Genomic DNA, 12285 nt, shown 5'->3' on the forward strand with positions numbered 1-12285 from the left:
AGTATTAAGTGATTTTCATGGAATTTTCAAGTTGAATTTGAAATTTACAGAAGCAATTTAACCATCTGTTAAGTATTGAAATCAATGCTGCTCAGGTGAAACATCTTGTGTCAAGTGACCTTACATTCGGTTTTCTTTGATTTTAACCAGAGCAATGTGACTTCAAAACCTGATATTTTTTTTAAAAAGCTCTACATAAACTAACCACTTGCCAAACAAGATGGTTTACAAAAACATAATTTCAATTATGAAAAACAGACAGCAATTCTTAAAAATGCAAGAGAAATACCACAAAAATAAATGTTTCACTTCAAGATTAGTAGCAGCATAAGACTGGATCTAATTCTTGAACAAAATTTCATTTCAAATGTTGACAAAAATTTCTACATTTTTCTACTACTAATAACAGCATCACACTAATTCATTTATACCTCTTTTAGATGCAAAAATTTCATTATGTCAAATACCTGCAGAGTACGGCATGGATTATTTTACCGAATAATTTGATCTTCCGTTTGACACCAATAATTGTCCAATTATATATGACCCAAACCATTACTGGCGCTCCATGTTAATTCATTTGGGCTTTCCTATTTTACCATTAATATGGTGTAAACATTCTAAATAATTATCAATTTGTTGTAATAAAGATTAAAATAAAAAGATAAAAAGGAAATGAGATACCGTGTTTTATTTGAGCGATGTGCCAAACTCATTACGACGAGTTGATCACGATTGAGACGCATCTCCGTAAATTACAGTCTCCTTTAATAGGAACTGTTGCAGGGCAATTAATTCTCACAGATCAATCAAAATAACTAAAAGGAAAAATGAAACGGAATAAATCGTGATCGATATCCGAATTCCCTACCTACAGTAGCCTTAATGGGAACATTAGATCGTTGACAGATTACCTGAATAGTATTGTAATGTTACCTGGTCAGGGGAAATAAAATTAGAAAAGTTATTTTATTCAAATTGAACATAATTAGAAATAAATTCATCTGAAATATCCTTTTACAAAATCGTTCTTTACAGTTGACTAGAAACATGCATTAGGCATTAGAATTTCTACTAAAACAATATTTCTCATGAAATGTCAGAAATTCTAATTAATTTGTCTGAAATCAAACTGAAGTTTATGCCATAATTTGCATAAAACTCAGAAAAATAGTCTATATCAAATAGTAATTTTATACGTAATTTAGTTTTTTCTTAATCTTTAACACAAAGAATTTGATCTCAGACAATTTACAATCTTTAACCCAAAGAATCTAATCTCAGAGAGTTTCTTAATCTTCTATCCAAGATTCTGATCTCAGTGAATTTCTTAATCTTTAAACAAAGGTTCTGATCTGAGTGGCTTTCTTAATCTTTAATGCAAGATTCTTATCTCAGAGAGTGTACTAATCATTAACCTTTAGACACTGATCTCAGATAGTTTCCTACTCTTTAACCCAAGATTCTGCTTTCAATCAGTTGCCTAATCTTTAACCCAAAGATTCAGATCTCAGGGAATTTATTAATCTTTAAACCAAAGATTCAGATCTCAGGGAATTTATTAATCTTTAACCCAAAGATTCAGATCTCACAGAATTTATTAATCTTTAACCCAAAGATTCAGATCTTGGGGAATTTATTAATCTTTAACCCAAAGATTCAGATCTCAGGGAATTTATTAATCTTTAACCCAAAGATTTAGATCTCAGGGAATTTTCTAATCTTTAACTCAAAGATTCTGTTTTCAAAGAGGTTTTCTTATCTTTAAACCATGGTATCTGATCTGAGACAGTTTCCTAATCTTTAACCCAAGGTATCTGATCTGCGAGTTTCCTAATCTTTAATCCAAGGTATCTGATCTGAGAGAGTTTCCTCATCTTTGACCCAAGGTATCTGATCTCAGGACTTTAGTTTAAACCCTTCCTTCCAAATGAATTACTTGTTATGTATATTTGCATATCTGACATTCTTAAATTTATTTCAATTAAAAATTATTCTGTTAAAAAAAATAACACTGTATATTAATTGTTTCCAAATTATCCAAAATTGTACAAAAAGTTTTTGTCAAAAACCCAAATAAAAATATGCTTCCATAAAATTATTTTGGGCCTCCTAAACTAGAGATGAAGAAGTAGCATATGGAGACATTTCAGGTACAGTGAAAGTACAGCTTGTTTATAATCATACCTGCTGCCACAGAAGCATCTGTATGACCTTTTTCATCTGCCTCTCGGACTTTGGCCTTCAACTTTTCTGTCTCCAAATCTAGTTCTATATTTATCATTTTCTCCATTAACTGAAAAATAAGATGATATTAAAATATCTATGAATACTTTTCAAAAAATTTCTTCTGATTGCGGCCATAAATAATTAACAGTTGAAAAAAAGTTGTTTGCAATAATTGGTTATTATAAATCTGCATGACTACAAACATCTACTGCAGGATATCACCATAACTACATTGTAAAGATAGTTCCTTAATTAGATAGATTTTCAGTCTGCTCAACTTACATTGGTGTACTTATAACTGGTTGCGTGTATAAAAAGGCCAAGATTTTTTTTTAACTTAATTAATACTAATTTTTTTTTACAATCCATATATATTGTTATTTATGACATTTGCTATAAAAATACAAATGAACATCAGGCTTTTAAGTGTGCAGTTGATCTTTTTTATAAATTTTTCTTAGCAAATGGGTGATAACAACATTATTAAACAAAGATTAAACCTAAGCGACGAAAGAGTGATTTGTACACATGCATATTGAATACAGGTGCAATTTATCATTTAAATCACATTTGAAGCATAATAGTACATTCTTCATAAGAGATATAAAGAAAATAACGAATGTATTGTTACCTTTTTGTTTTGAGATTTTGCAGCATCTAACTCTGACAACAGCAGCGCCACCTGCCTGTTTTGATCTGATGGACTAAGATGACTGGAATATGATGGAAGCACTGATTCTGTAATTGATGTCGGTTGATACATAGGTGACTGTTGTGGTAAGAATGAAGAGGACCTGATAGGCGACGGGTAACCATTCATTGTATGTGAGGGCAGTCTAAAGAATGATTGCTGAGGCTGAGGTTGTTGTGATCGCGTTGTATCTTGAGGAGGTAGTTCTTCTGTGTGTAATTCACTAACACTTAATGACGTGTCCATTTTTTCTGACTGATCGTCCTGTTGATCGTTATTTAGTACCTTCGGTGTACTTGTTGGGGTACGTAATGGATTCCGTGGAGAGGTCAGATTGTAAGAATAAGCACCAGAGGGACTAAAGGACGAGGTCAGACCAGGTCTGTATAACACAGGTGTCTGTGGCATGCTCACATATTGTGGAAATCCAACTATATTAGAATGAGTAAGAGGAACACTGTTTTTATTGATAAATGATTTGCTAGAGTCACTGTTATCATTTCTTGGTCTTTCAGTGCCCTTAAAATCTTCAAAAAAAGACAAATCAAATAAATATCATGCTTAACAGTATTTTTTTTTTATTCATTATGTTGATATTCAAAAATGTGGATCAAAGGACAAATATGCAAATTTTCTGATACAAATAAACTGACAAATTTACATAAATCAAGGTAAAATCACCCAAAACATATACATAATCCAAAATAGCAAAAATTTCCAATTTTGATTAAAAACTGAATTGAAACTGACTGAAAAATTGTTTGTTAACCAATTGGTTTGATGTTTACATTAGTGAGAATGGGAGGAAACTCTCAGAAAAGAAAAGAAAAGATGACTGGTAACAAATGCATTATGTATATGAACTGAAAGGAAACCAGCAAAAATACCAATGAGACAGTAACCAAATGACAAAAAAAAAACAACATCTAAGGGAGCTACCATTTGATTTTTATGGGGGGGCTAGGATGAAATTTAAAAAAAATAGGCAGGACAGGAGTTTTGAGTAAAAAAAAAGGCAGGATGAGATTATTTGCAAAAAAAAAAGGCAGGATGACAATTTATGTAAAAAAAAAGTCAGGATCAACTAAAAAAAAAAGGCAGGACCGAAAAGAGTGAAAAATAAAAAGGTAGGACCGAATAGAGGGAAAAATAAATAGGCAGGACAAAATTTTTCATCCTGCCCCCCCCCCCTAAAAATCAAATGGTAGCTCCCTAAATAGCCTCATATGAATGCTAGCAACAGAAATGTGTCTATTAAATATGGCAAGCTCTAAATTGTTTATGGTCTAGAAAAGTTTCTGCTATCTATATCGATTTCCCTAAATGACTAAGTTTTTTTAAATCAAAACACAGACAACTACTGACCAGGTTCCTGACTCGGACCAGACACATGAACATGTGAGGTGGGGCTGTTAAATTGTTAATATAAAAATAAGATGTGGTATGATTGCCAATGAGACAACTCTCTACCAGACACCAAATGATGTAGAAATTTAGCTTGTTTTTTTAATCATTCCTCCCTACATACATCTCTTTATAAGACATCATACTATACATAAATATATTTATCTTTCAACATCTACCATTTTTTTAATATGTTATGGTATAAAAACCAACCTACCCAAAGCTCGCTTAACTTGACTTGCCGATTTGTTGTGTCCAACTTGGTCAGGACTGGGTGGCCTGTAAGTGTAAATCAATATTTATTTAAGTCACAATCAATTCAAATAAAATGGATTGTTAAAGATTTTAAAATGTGATCAAGCCGAATCACGATATAATAATATCAAAGTCCTTAGCTCAGAATACATAATTTACGATTCTTTCAAAATTACATTCATTATATCGAATTTATTTGTACAAGTATTAAAATCTGGTTCTTTATTTAAAATTCTGTTTGATTACACCTTATGTTACAAATGTTCAAATGTTCCGTGGAAATCATTAATAAAAATATAGCTTTTACGACAGTACTAAGATTATATGGTTGTCAATTTCAAAAAATTTTTGACCCTAATTACCAAATTCAGTTAAAATTTTCTACAATAAAATTTGAAAATTTTAGTCAAAATTTACTAAGAATAAAAAAATCAATTATTATTCATTGCAAATACTAATTGGCACAAAAAAAAATATATTCCTTGTGTCATATATAGTCTAGTATTTTTGTATCCCACTTCCATATCTGAAAATTAAAAAACAAACTAAACATGGTAAAGCTATAATATCTGAAATAACAAGTGTTTATTCTAATTTCTATATAAATAACATTAATTTATTTATTTTAATCGAATTTTATTTACATTTGTAATAAATTCATATACAAGCAGAGAGACAACAAGACAGTTATTTCAATATTTGACTATTTACTTGTAAGCAGAATTACACGCGTCTGAATTACTGTTACCAAATATAATATTTATCTATTTAATACAAAATAACAGATTTGTAAATAGAATTTATATGTTTTATAAATGAAGTGCATATTTACACGTAAGATTTATTAATGACGGACATGTTTACTTGCGACGGGGCTAAGAATGTTTGAAAATGAAATGCATATTTACAGGAGAAGATGAGAACTAATACATTATTATCGGAGAATAAACAGAAATCATTTGCACAGCAAACTATCAAATTGTGTATTTAGGGTTATCAGTGTTTAAAATCGTTTATCTATCAACTACCGCTTGATTAGAAATTTCAACAATTCACTGTATGCATAAAACCTAAAGTCAATGATGATAATATTGTGTAAAGTGACGGGATTAAACAATCATTTTGTCATCTTGTATCCACTGTGTCTATTTGGACGAGATTTTGTCAATGTTTATATAACAACATTTGCACATATAAAAATTGTATTAGTAGAAATATTTGTTTGGGGAAAATAATCAGTGAGATGATCTTTCTATTGCTTACATAACAAACACTCTGAAGTGCTTATAATCATTCCAATATTGTTTTTGTGTAAATACTAAGGGGAGCTAACCCATTTGTATTCAAAACAAGATATTAAATGTATGAGAGATGAATATCATGAATATAATCACTTACAAATCAATTTGAGATTTTTCATGCATGGATGGACTCCAAATATTAGAATGTTTTTTATGTCTGCTGCTGACAAACTTAAAACTGAACATGAAGATAATAATTTAGAATGAGCAAATAAAATTCAACACATTATGTGCTGATAATGATAGTGCAAGAATATTTTATCTTTTTAACTTTACTAAAAAAAGAATTTAATTGTAAGTATAAAAATAAATGATAAAACAATACTTTCAAAATAAAATGTTCTGCAATATCATGTGTACACCCTTTAGGGGCCTCACTAATGTTCCAAATTTGATGTCACAAAGAACATGTTTGATCCAAAAGTGACTACCGTGTACATGTAAGTGTTGCAACATCAAGGTTTAATTGTGACAGAATCCAAAACAGATATATATATATATATATATATATATATATAAACAAGTCTAAATTGAAAACAACGTTCAAACCTATGATTGCATTGGATAAAAACCACAATTTTTATACGTGTGCATGCAATACAAATTTCTTTGTAGAGGGGTCTAAATACAGCACAAACAACATTTTCCAAAAGACCAAAAAAGTGAAAAAGTATATTTTAACAAAACGCATTTGACTAGCAGGTCGAACAACGGATGTTCTTAAACCCTGCTGACTGCCATGGCGATTGCCAAATAAACGGATCACAGATGTAACACAATGGAACTTGGTTATATTAATTTAATACCAAACAGAAAACAATAAACTTGCGAAAAAGATGGTATACCGCAAACATGAGGTGCAAAAATTTGTACACCATATCCGGATTTCGACAATTAATGTCTCTTCAGTGATGTTAGGAATCGAAACGATATTTGGAAGGCCATATAATTTACCTCAATTTGGGATTGACTCTTGAATTTTGAAGAGTCAAAATAGGATGAACGGATCATATATATATATATAAACAAGTCTAAATTGAAAACAACGTTCAAACCTATGATTGCATTGGATAAAAACCGCAATTTTTATACGTGTGCATGCAAAACAAATTTCTTGATAGAGGGGTCTAAATACAGCACAAACAACATTTTCCAAAAGACCAAAAAAGTTAAAAAGTATATTTTAACAAAACGCATTTGACTAACAGGTCGAACAACAGATGTTCTTTAACCCTGCTGACTGCCATTGGCGATTGCCAAATAAATGGATCACAAGTTGTTACAAAATGGATCGTTTAAAATTATTAATTTAATACTAAACATAAAACAATAAACTTGCGGAAATGATGGTATACCGCAAGCAAAAGGTGCAAAAATTAGTACACCATATCCCGTCTATACTGAGAATATCTAATATAAGAAGATATTTATTTATAAATATATATTATGTTGTGATAGATTCATTGTAATAATATAAAAAATTACTAGATTCTCATCCAAAGATATTTTTTTAGAGATTTTTTTGTTTTTCCTCTGGCTATTATCTTTTATTTTGCTTTTAAGTTTTCAGCAAACTATGACACAACATTTAAAATTCACCTACGTACAGGCCCACTGGAAAATAAAGTTGGATAAAATCAAGATTATCTTTTATTATGGCCTTACTTATAGCTTCACATAATCTAAAAAAACCCTTATAAGCCATTGTATTCTTTACCATACAATCACTCCATTGATGGTAGGACATTCATTGACTGATAGATGGCACAACTATCCAATGTATTCAATTTTTGTTACACAGGGAGGGTTATAATAGTCTGGATGGTGGGTCTTCATTTCTGTTAGTGTATTCTTTAATGTTTTAGGTCTATTCAATCAATCTTTTTTTTTCCATTAATTTCTTTTTCTTTGTATTTTAGCACCCCAATATTCTCCATAATTTTTTTTTGCCAATTTTTTTTCTTTACTTTATTTTATTTGTATTTTTGTTCATTATTTTCTACTTTGTAATCACATCAAGACCCTCAGTAAAGCCCTTCAATTTTGGGAGTTTATCATCCTTTTTTTCTCTCACTGCCAGTAATGTTCAAAAAGTCTGAAATTATTCAAAATGATTTGTTGAGCCTATTCATTGAAACTACTGTCAGCATTAAATGAAAAGAAAAATTCCATTACCATCAAATGTATATTTATCACATATGAATGAAATGAACATGTTTCAAAAGATGCTAATATTTCCTTAACACTGGGTTTTTATTTGATAAAAAAAATTTTCAATGATAAATTATGTTTTTGATAAATAAGATAAAAGTTAGTTTTAAAAATGAAATTTTTCACAAGTTGCACAAGGTAATTGAACAAAACATGTGGTGACCTTTCTGAAAATCTTATTATCCCTTTTCCTTACAATAATAATAATATTTGACATAAAATAAAGAACAAAACCATATAGTTTTTAACTAGGACTTGAAAATAAGAAAATTTTACAATGAAAAGAAAAAAAGAACTTTTTTATCTTAAAGATTCTGAACTTAAAAACTTCATCTTAAAATATTCATTAAACAATTTGGAGACTATGAATCCTTAATTGTGCCACTAATATTCAAACCTTAATAAACAACCTATCAATCTTGGATCATAAACATTTAGACAGCAATGATAGAATACACGGCTAATATCCCATCACATTTGACCCCTGTCAATGAATTATTTTGTCTAAAGTCAAAGAAATCTTCTATGTGGAGGTTAATTAAAGTATGGGACCAAATTTACCTCTTCAAACAAAACTGAATTAGAGTGTATTTACATTGTAAAAATTGCACAAATTTCATCAAACATAATTGAATAAGTTTGTGTTTGTTTTCTCCGACACCCCTGACAGATCAAACAAACTCTACTAGATCATTTCCCTTGGTTTCATTGCTACCCTACCGATCTAAACCTGGAGGGAATTACATCCCACCAGACAATCAATTCTAATCGCTTCATGCTTCCATACCACTTCTCTCAATGTTTACTTACTAGCTCGGCAGCATAAATTACAATCTACCGAGAAAAAAACTTCTTTTTTTCAGTTTGCAATTAAAATAATCTATTGTCCCGAGAGAATCGAGTTAATGAGTAAATCAATCACTAACGTATAAAAAAGATCTCAAATTGTCAAATTTTTTTACCCTCAATAATAATCGCTTTGAAATGCTGTGATCAGCTGATTGAAGGAGAAGAATCGAAGAAATATGATCACATCTCTACGTCTGAAGAAGATGTGTAAACAAATCGCATTCAGCATCATTCAAATGTTTAACAATCCATTCATTGTGCACTATGGGTAATTCTCTGGGTCCTCGCTCCTATTGTTCCGTCGTGACTTGTTCAATAATCTACGCATGAAAAGATCTTTTAAACTGTTGTATTTTCCATTTCTGTCCATCGTTTACCTTTCAGGATGAAATAAAGAGATCAATATACAATCAGACTCAAAAAGAGGATCATCGGCGAACATATATTCATTGTCAGGTCTCTGTAGTACTGTACTCTATTAAAAAATTTCTCAACAATTACATCCATCAAATATTTCGCTATTAATCAAAAACCGACGGGAATTTCATAAGAGTATAGATTGGACGACATCAATTAAAACTTGTAAGATGGAATTATTACTCTAATGTAAAATATAATTACAATGCTTTTTTCAGAAAAAATAACAATTTGCTCATCTGCTGTTTTTTTCTCTTCGACTTGCCATGATTTTACTTTGAGAGAAACATGCAAAATTGGCACAAAACCAATTAATTAAATGAAAGTAAACAGTAAATAATAGAAAGATTTTAATTAAAATTTGAAAATAACGAGTTTTAATTATGATATTTATTCAGATGTTGCATTACTGTAATTATTTCCACAAATGCCTGTATTTTTTTTTTACATGGAAATATTAAAGCAACCATTTAAATACTGAAATTGTTCTTATACTGTTTTTTTTTTTTTGCAATAATTGTCTTCTTTTGACAAATGACAACAAAAACATATGCATATAAAACAGGCAACATTTTTCACATTTCATTTTTTATTCAAAAATCGAAGAAACCAAACCTAATTTTATTTTCAATTTTTTCTATACATTTTGTGATTAAGAGGGTTGATACAGCAAGGAAAGAAAATTAAAATAATTTAAAGGAAATTATTGAGTCGGAGCAATAACTTTTTCACTAAAATCACTTAATTCAGTCGAAGAATTAAGAAAATTTTGAAACAAAAGGCATCAATGAAGCAATATTTAAGATTAAAAATAATCACAGCAGAATTTATAGGGGTTGAAGAAGAACTAGGAATAAAAATTTAATAAGCCATATTCCTATAAAACAAATATTCCATTATATTGATTCAACAAATGCAACACAATTTTAATAATATCAGCAACCTTCCAACTATAAAACACACATTATTTATTTGTATATATATATATATATATCACAAAAAAAAAAAAACCAAGAAAAACAGGTACACTTAGACTTCATAAAAGTCTTTTGAGAATATTAAATTGATTTTTTAACTCAACAAATAAGCACAACATAAAACACACAAGTTTTTCATTTTGTTATACAGCAACAAACACCCAATCCTAAATAATTATCGCTGAATTATTACAGATAACATACAATATGTGGTCACAATTTATTGTCGTGAGGAAATAAAATTAGACGTGTATAAATTATGGTCTAAACGATATAAAGTGTGGCCACAATTTACTGCCGTGAAGAAATAAAATGTGACACATATAAATTATAATGGTACCTCTCCTAACATCGCTGACGGAAAAAACAATTTTATTATATCAGAAAAATACATCATCTCACAACACAACAAATTACAAACCTCGCAATCACCCAGCAACAAAAGTATTACTTCAGTTTATTATGTTTAAACAAAGTTTAATTACAATTATTCGGCTATAAACACTGCATTCGTTTCTGAAGGATTACTAAAGAATTTAATGAAAATAAGTTAATGTGTTGACAAAATAAACAATCACATCTGTTTACCTATTGTCTATGAATTTACATGCTGAAACAATGTCATTTATGATGTTAATTTCGAGGAAATAAATGTAGTTTTCTAGCATTTGTCTATAAAGTATGATGTATATGTTATTTTGAACAGTTCATTCAATTGTGAATATCTACTCTTTTTTTACATATATAACTATAGCTAAATAGAGTAACACTCTGGTTTTTCTGTTGATCATCAAAATATATGTAAAAATAGTCAGAAATAAGGGCAGGCATTTGGTTATGACAGAGATAGGAATATAGGATTGTAAAAAAATTATAGCGAATAGAATTTACAAAGTTAAAAAATTAGAGAAGTTCATAAAAACATTAAAAAAAAAATAAGTTAGCTTTATATATACAATTTGTCTGTTTTGTATCGTTAAAAAATGTTTTATCAGCTTTCCTGTTTACACTTGTTTTAGAATTTGGCTGCAGACATACCTGGTGAAGATTATTCCAGAAAAAACATTGTGAACATTAAAATTTTGAATCAGAATATTTTTTTCAGGTCTAGGTATGGCACATTTAATTTCATTATTACAATATTTTCTACTTTCACTGTTTTTAAAAACAGAAGAAATTCAAAAGAAATGAATGTTACTAGAAAGCAGTTTGGAAATTACTTTGGTCAAATTATCGATTAACGTTTCTGACTGATAGTGATTATTAAATATTCAGTATGCTACACACACTTCTATATATCAAACTACTATCATCTGACACAAAGTGTGAAATATTTAATATTTCTTTTAAATCCAATAACTGCTTCGTGATCTTTGAAGTTTTAAAACTCTATATCTTTATTTAAGACTTTGATGTTTTTGACATAAGACTTCAAATTACACATGTAAAATTAAATGCATTTTGAGAATATAATGAAGAAAAATCTCCACCTTCTGCGAAGCCAACGATTATATCCCACGGTACTTATAAAATGTTATACCGACAATATCATGCTGCAAACCATTATACTCGTCACAAAAACCCCCAATCATCAATATTGAACAGTAGTTCATACCAAAGCCTTGTTAAGTATTTAAAATGAAAACGCGATATCACCTCATTGTACGTAATTTTTTTCAACAATTTTTTTTTAACACCACTGCTCTCTACAATATAAAACTAAATAATAAAACCTTTAAAACTGTTTGTTTACACAGTAGGGGTATTGATTGTAAGTCAGTGTGCTATTCATCCCGTTGGAATTGCAAAAAAATGTAAGCATTCAAAGTGCACTTTTCTTAATGATTATTTCTAATAATTACTCGATCTTCTTGTCTGACCCTATTTACGCCTAGACAACAATTGTTGTTTTGATCGACACCCCAAACATAATATTTTTACAGTCACTTCC

The 12285-nt window shown here is 29.5% G+C and overlaps 1 protein-coding gene across 3 annotated transcripts in view; it reads right to left on the minus strand.

The window, feature by feature from the left end:
* LOC127738987 (mirror-image polydactyly gene 1 protein-like) overlaps nt 1–12285 on the minus strand; it is a 37136-nt gene that overhangs the window by 16052 nt on the left and 8799 nt on the right. For all 3 annotated transcript variants that reach the window (XR_008000233.1, XM_052250495.1, XM_052250494.1), the window contains exons 3-5: nt 4542–4603; nt 2861–3447; nt 2188–2296 (exon numbers count right to left, since the gene is read on the minus strand). Coding sequence is in view for 2 of the 3 variants with exons in the window: in XM_052250495.1 (XP_052106455.1) it covers nt 2188–2296; nt 2861–3447; nt 4542–4603 (758 nt within the window). In the remaining variant the exon portion in view is untranslated. The remainder of the gene's footprint in view (nt 1–2187; nt 2297–2860; nt 3448–4541; nt 4604–12285) is intronic.

This window comes from Mytilus californianus, unplaced genomic scaffold (genome assembly GCF_021869535.1).
Source record: "Mytilus californianus isolate M0D057914Y unplaced genomic scaffold, xbMytCali1.0.p SCAF_4, whole genome shotgun sequence".
Taxonomy (NCBI): domain Eukaryota; kingdom Metazoa; phylum Mollusca; class Bivalvia; order Mytilida; family Mytilidae; genus Mytilus; species Mytilus californianus.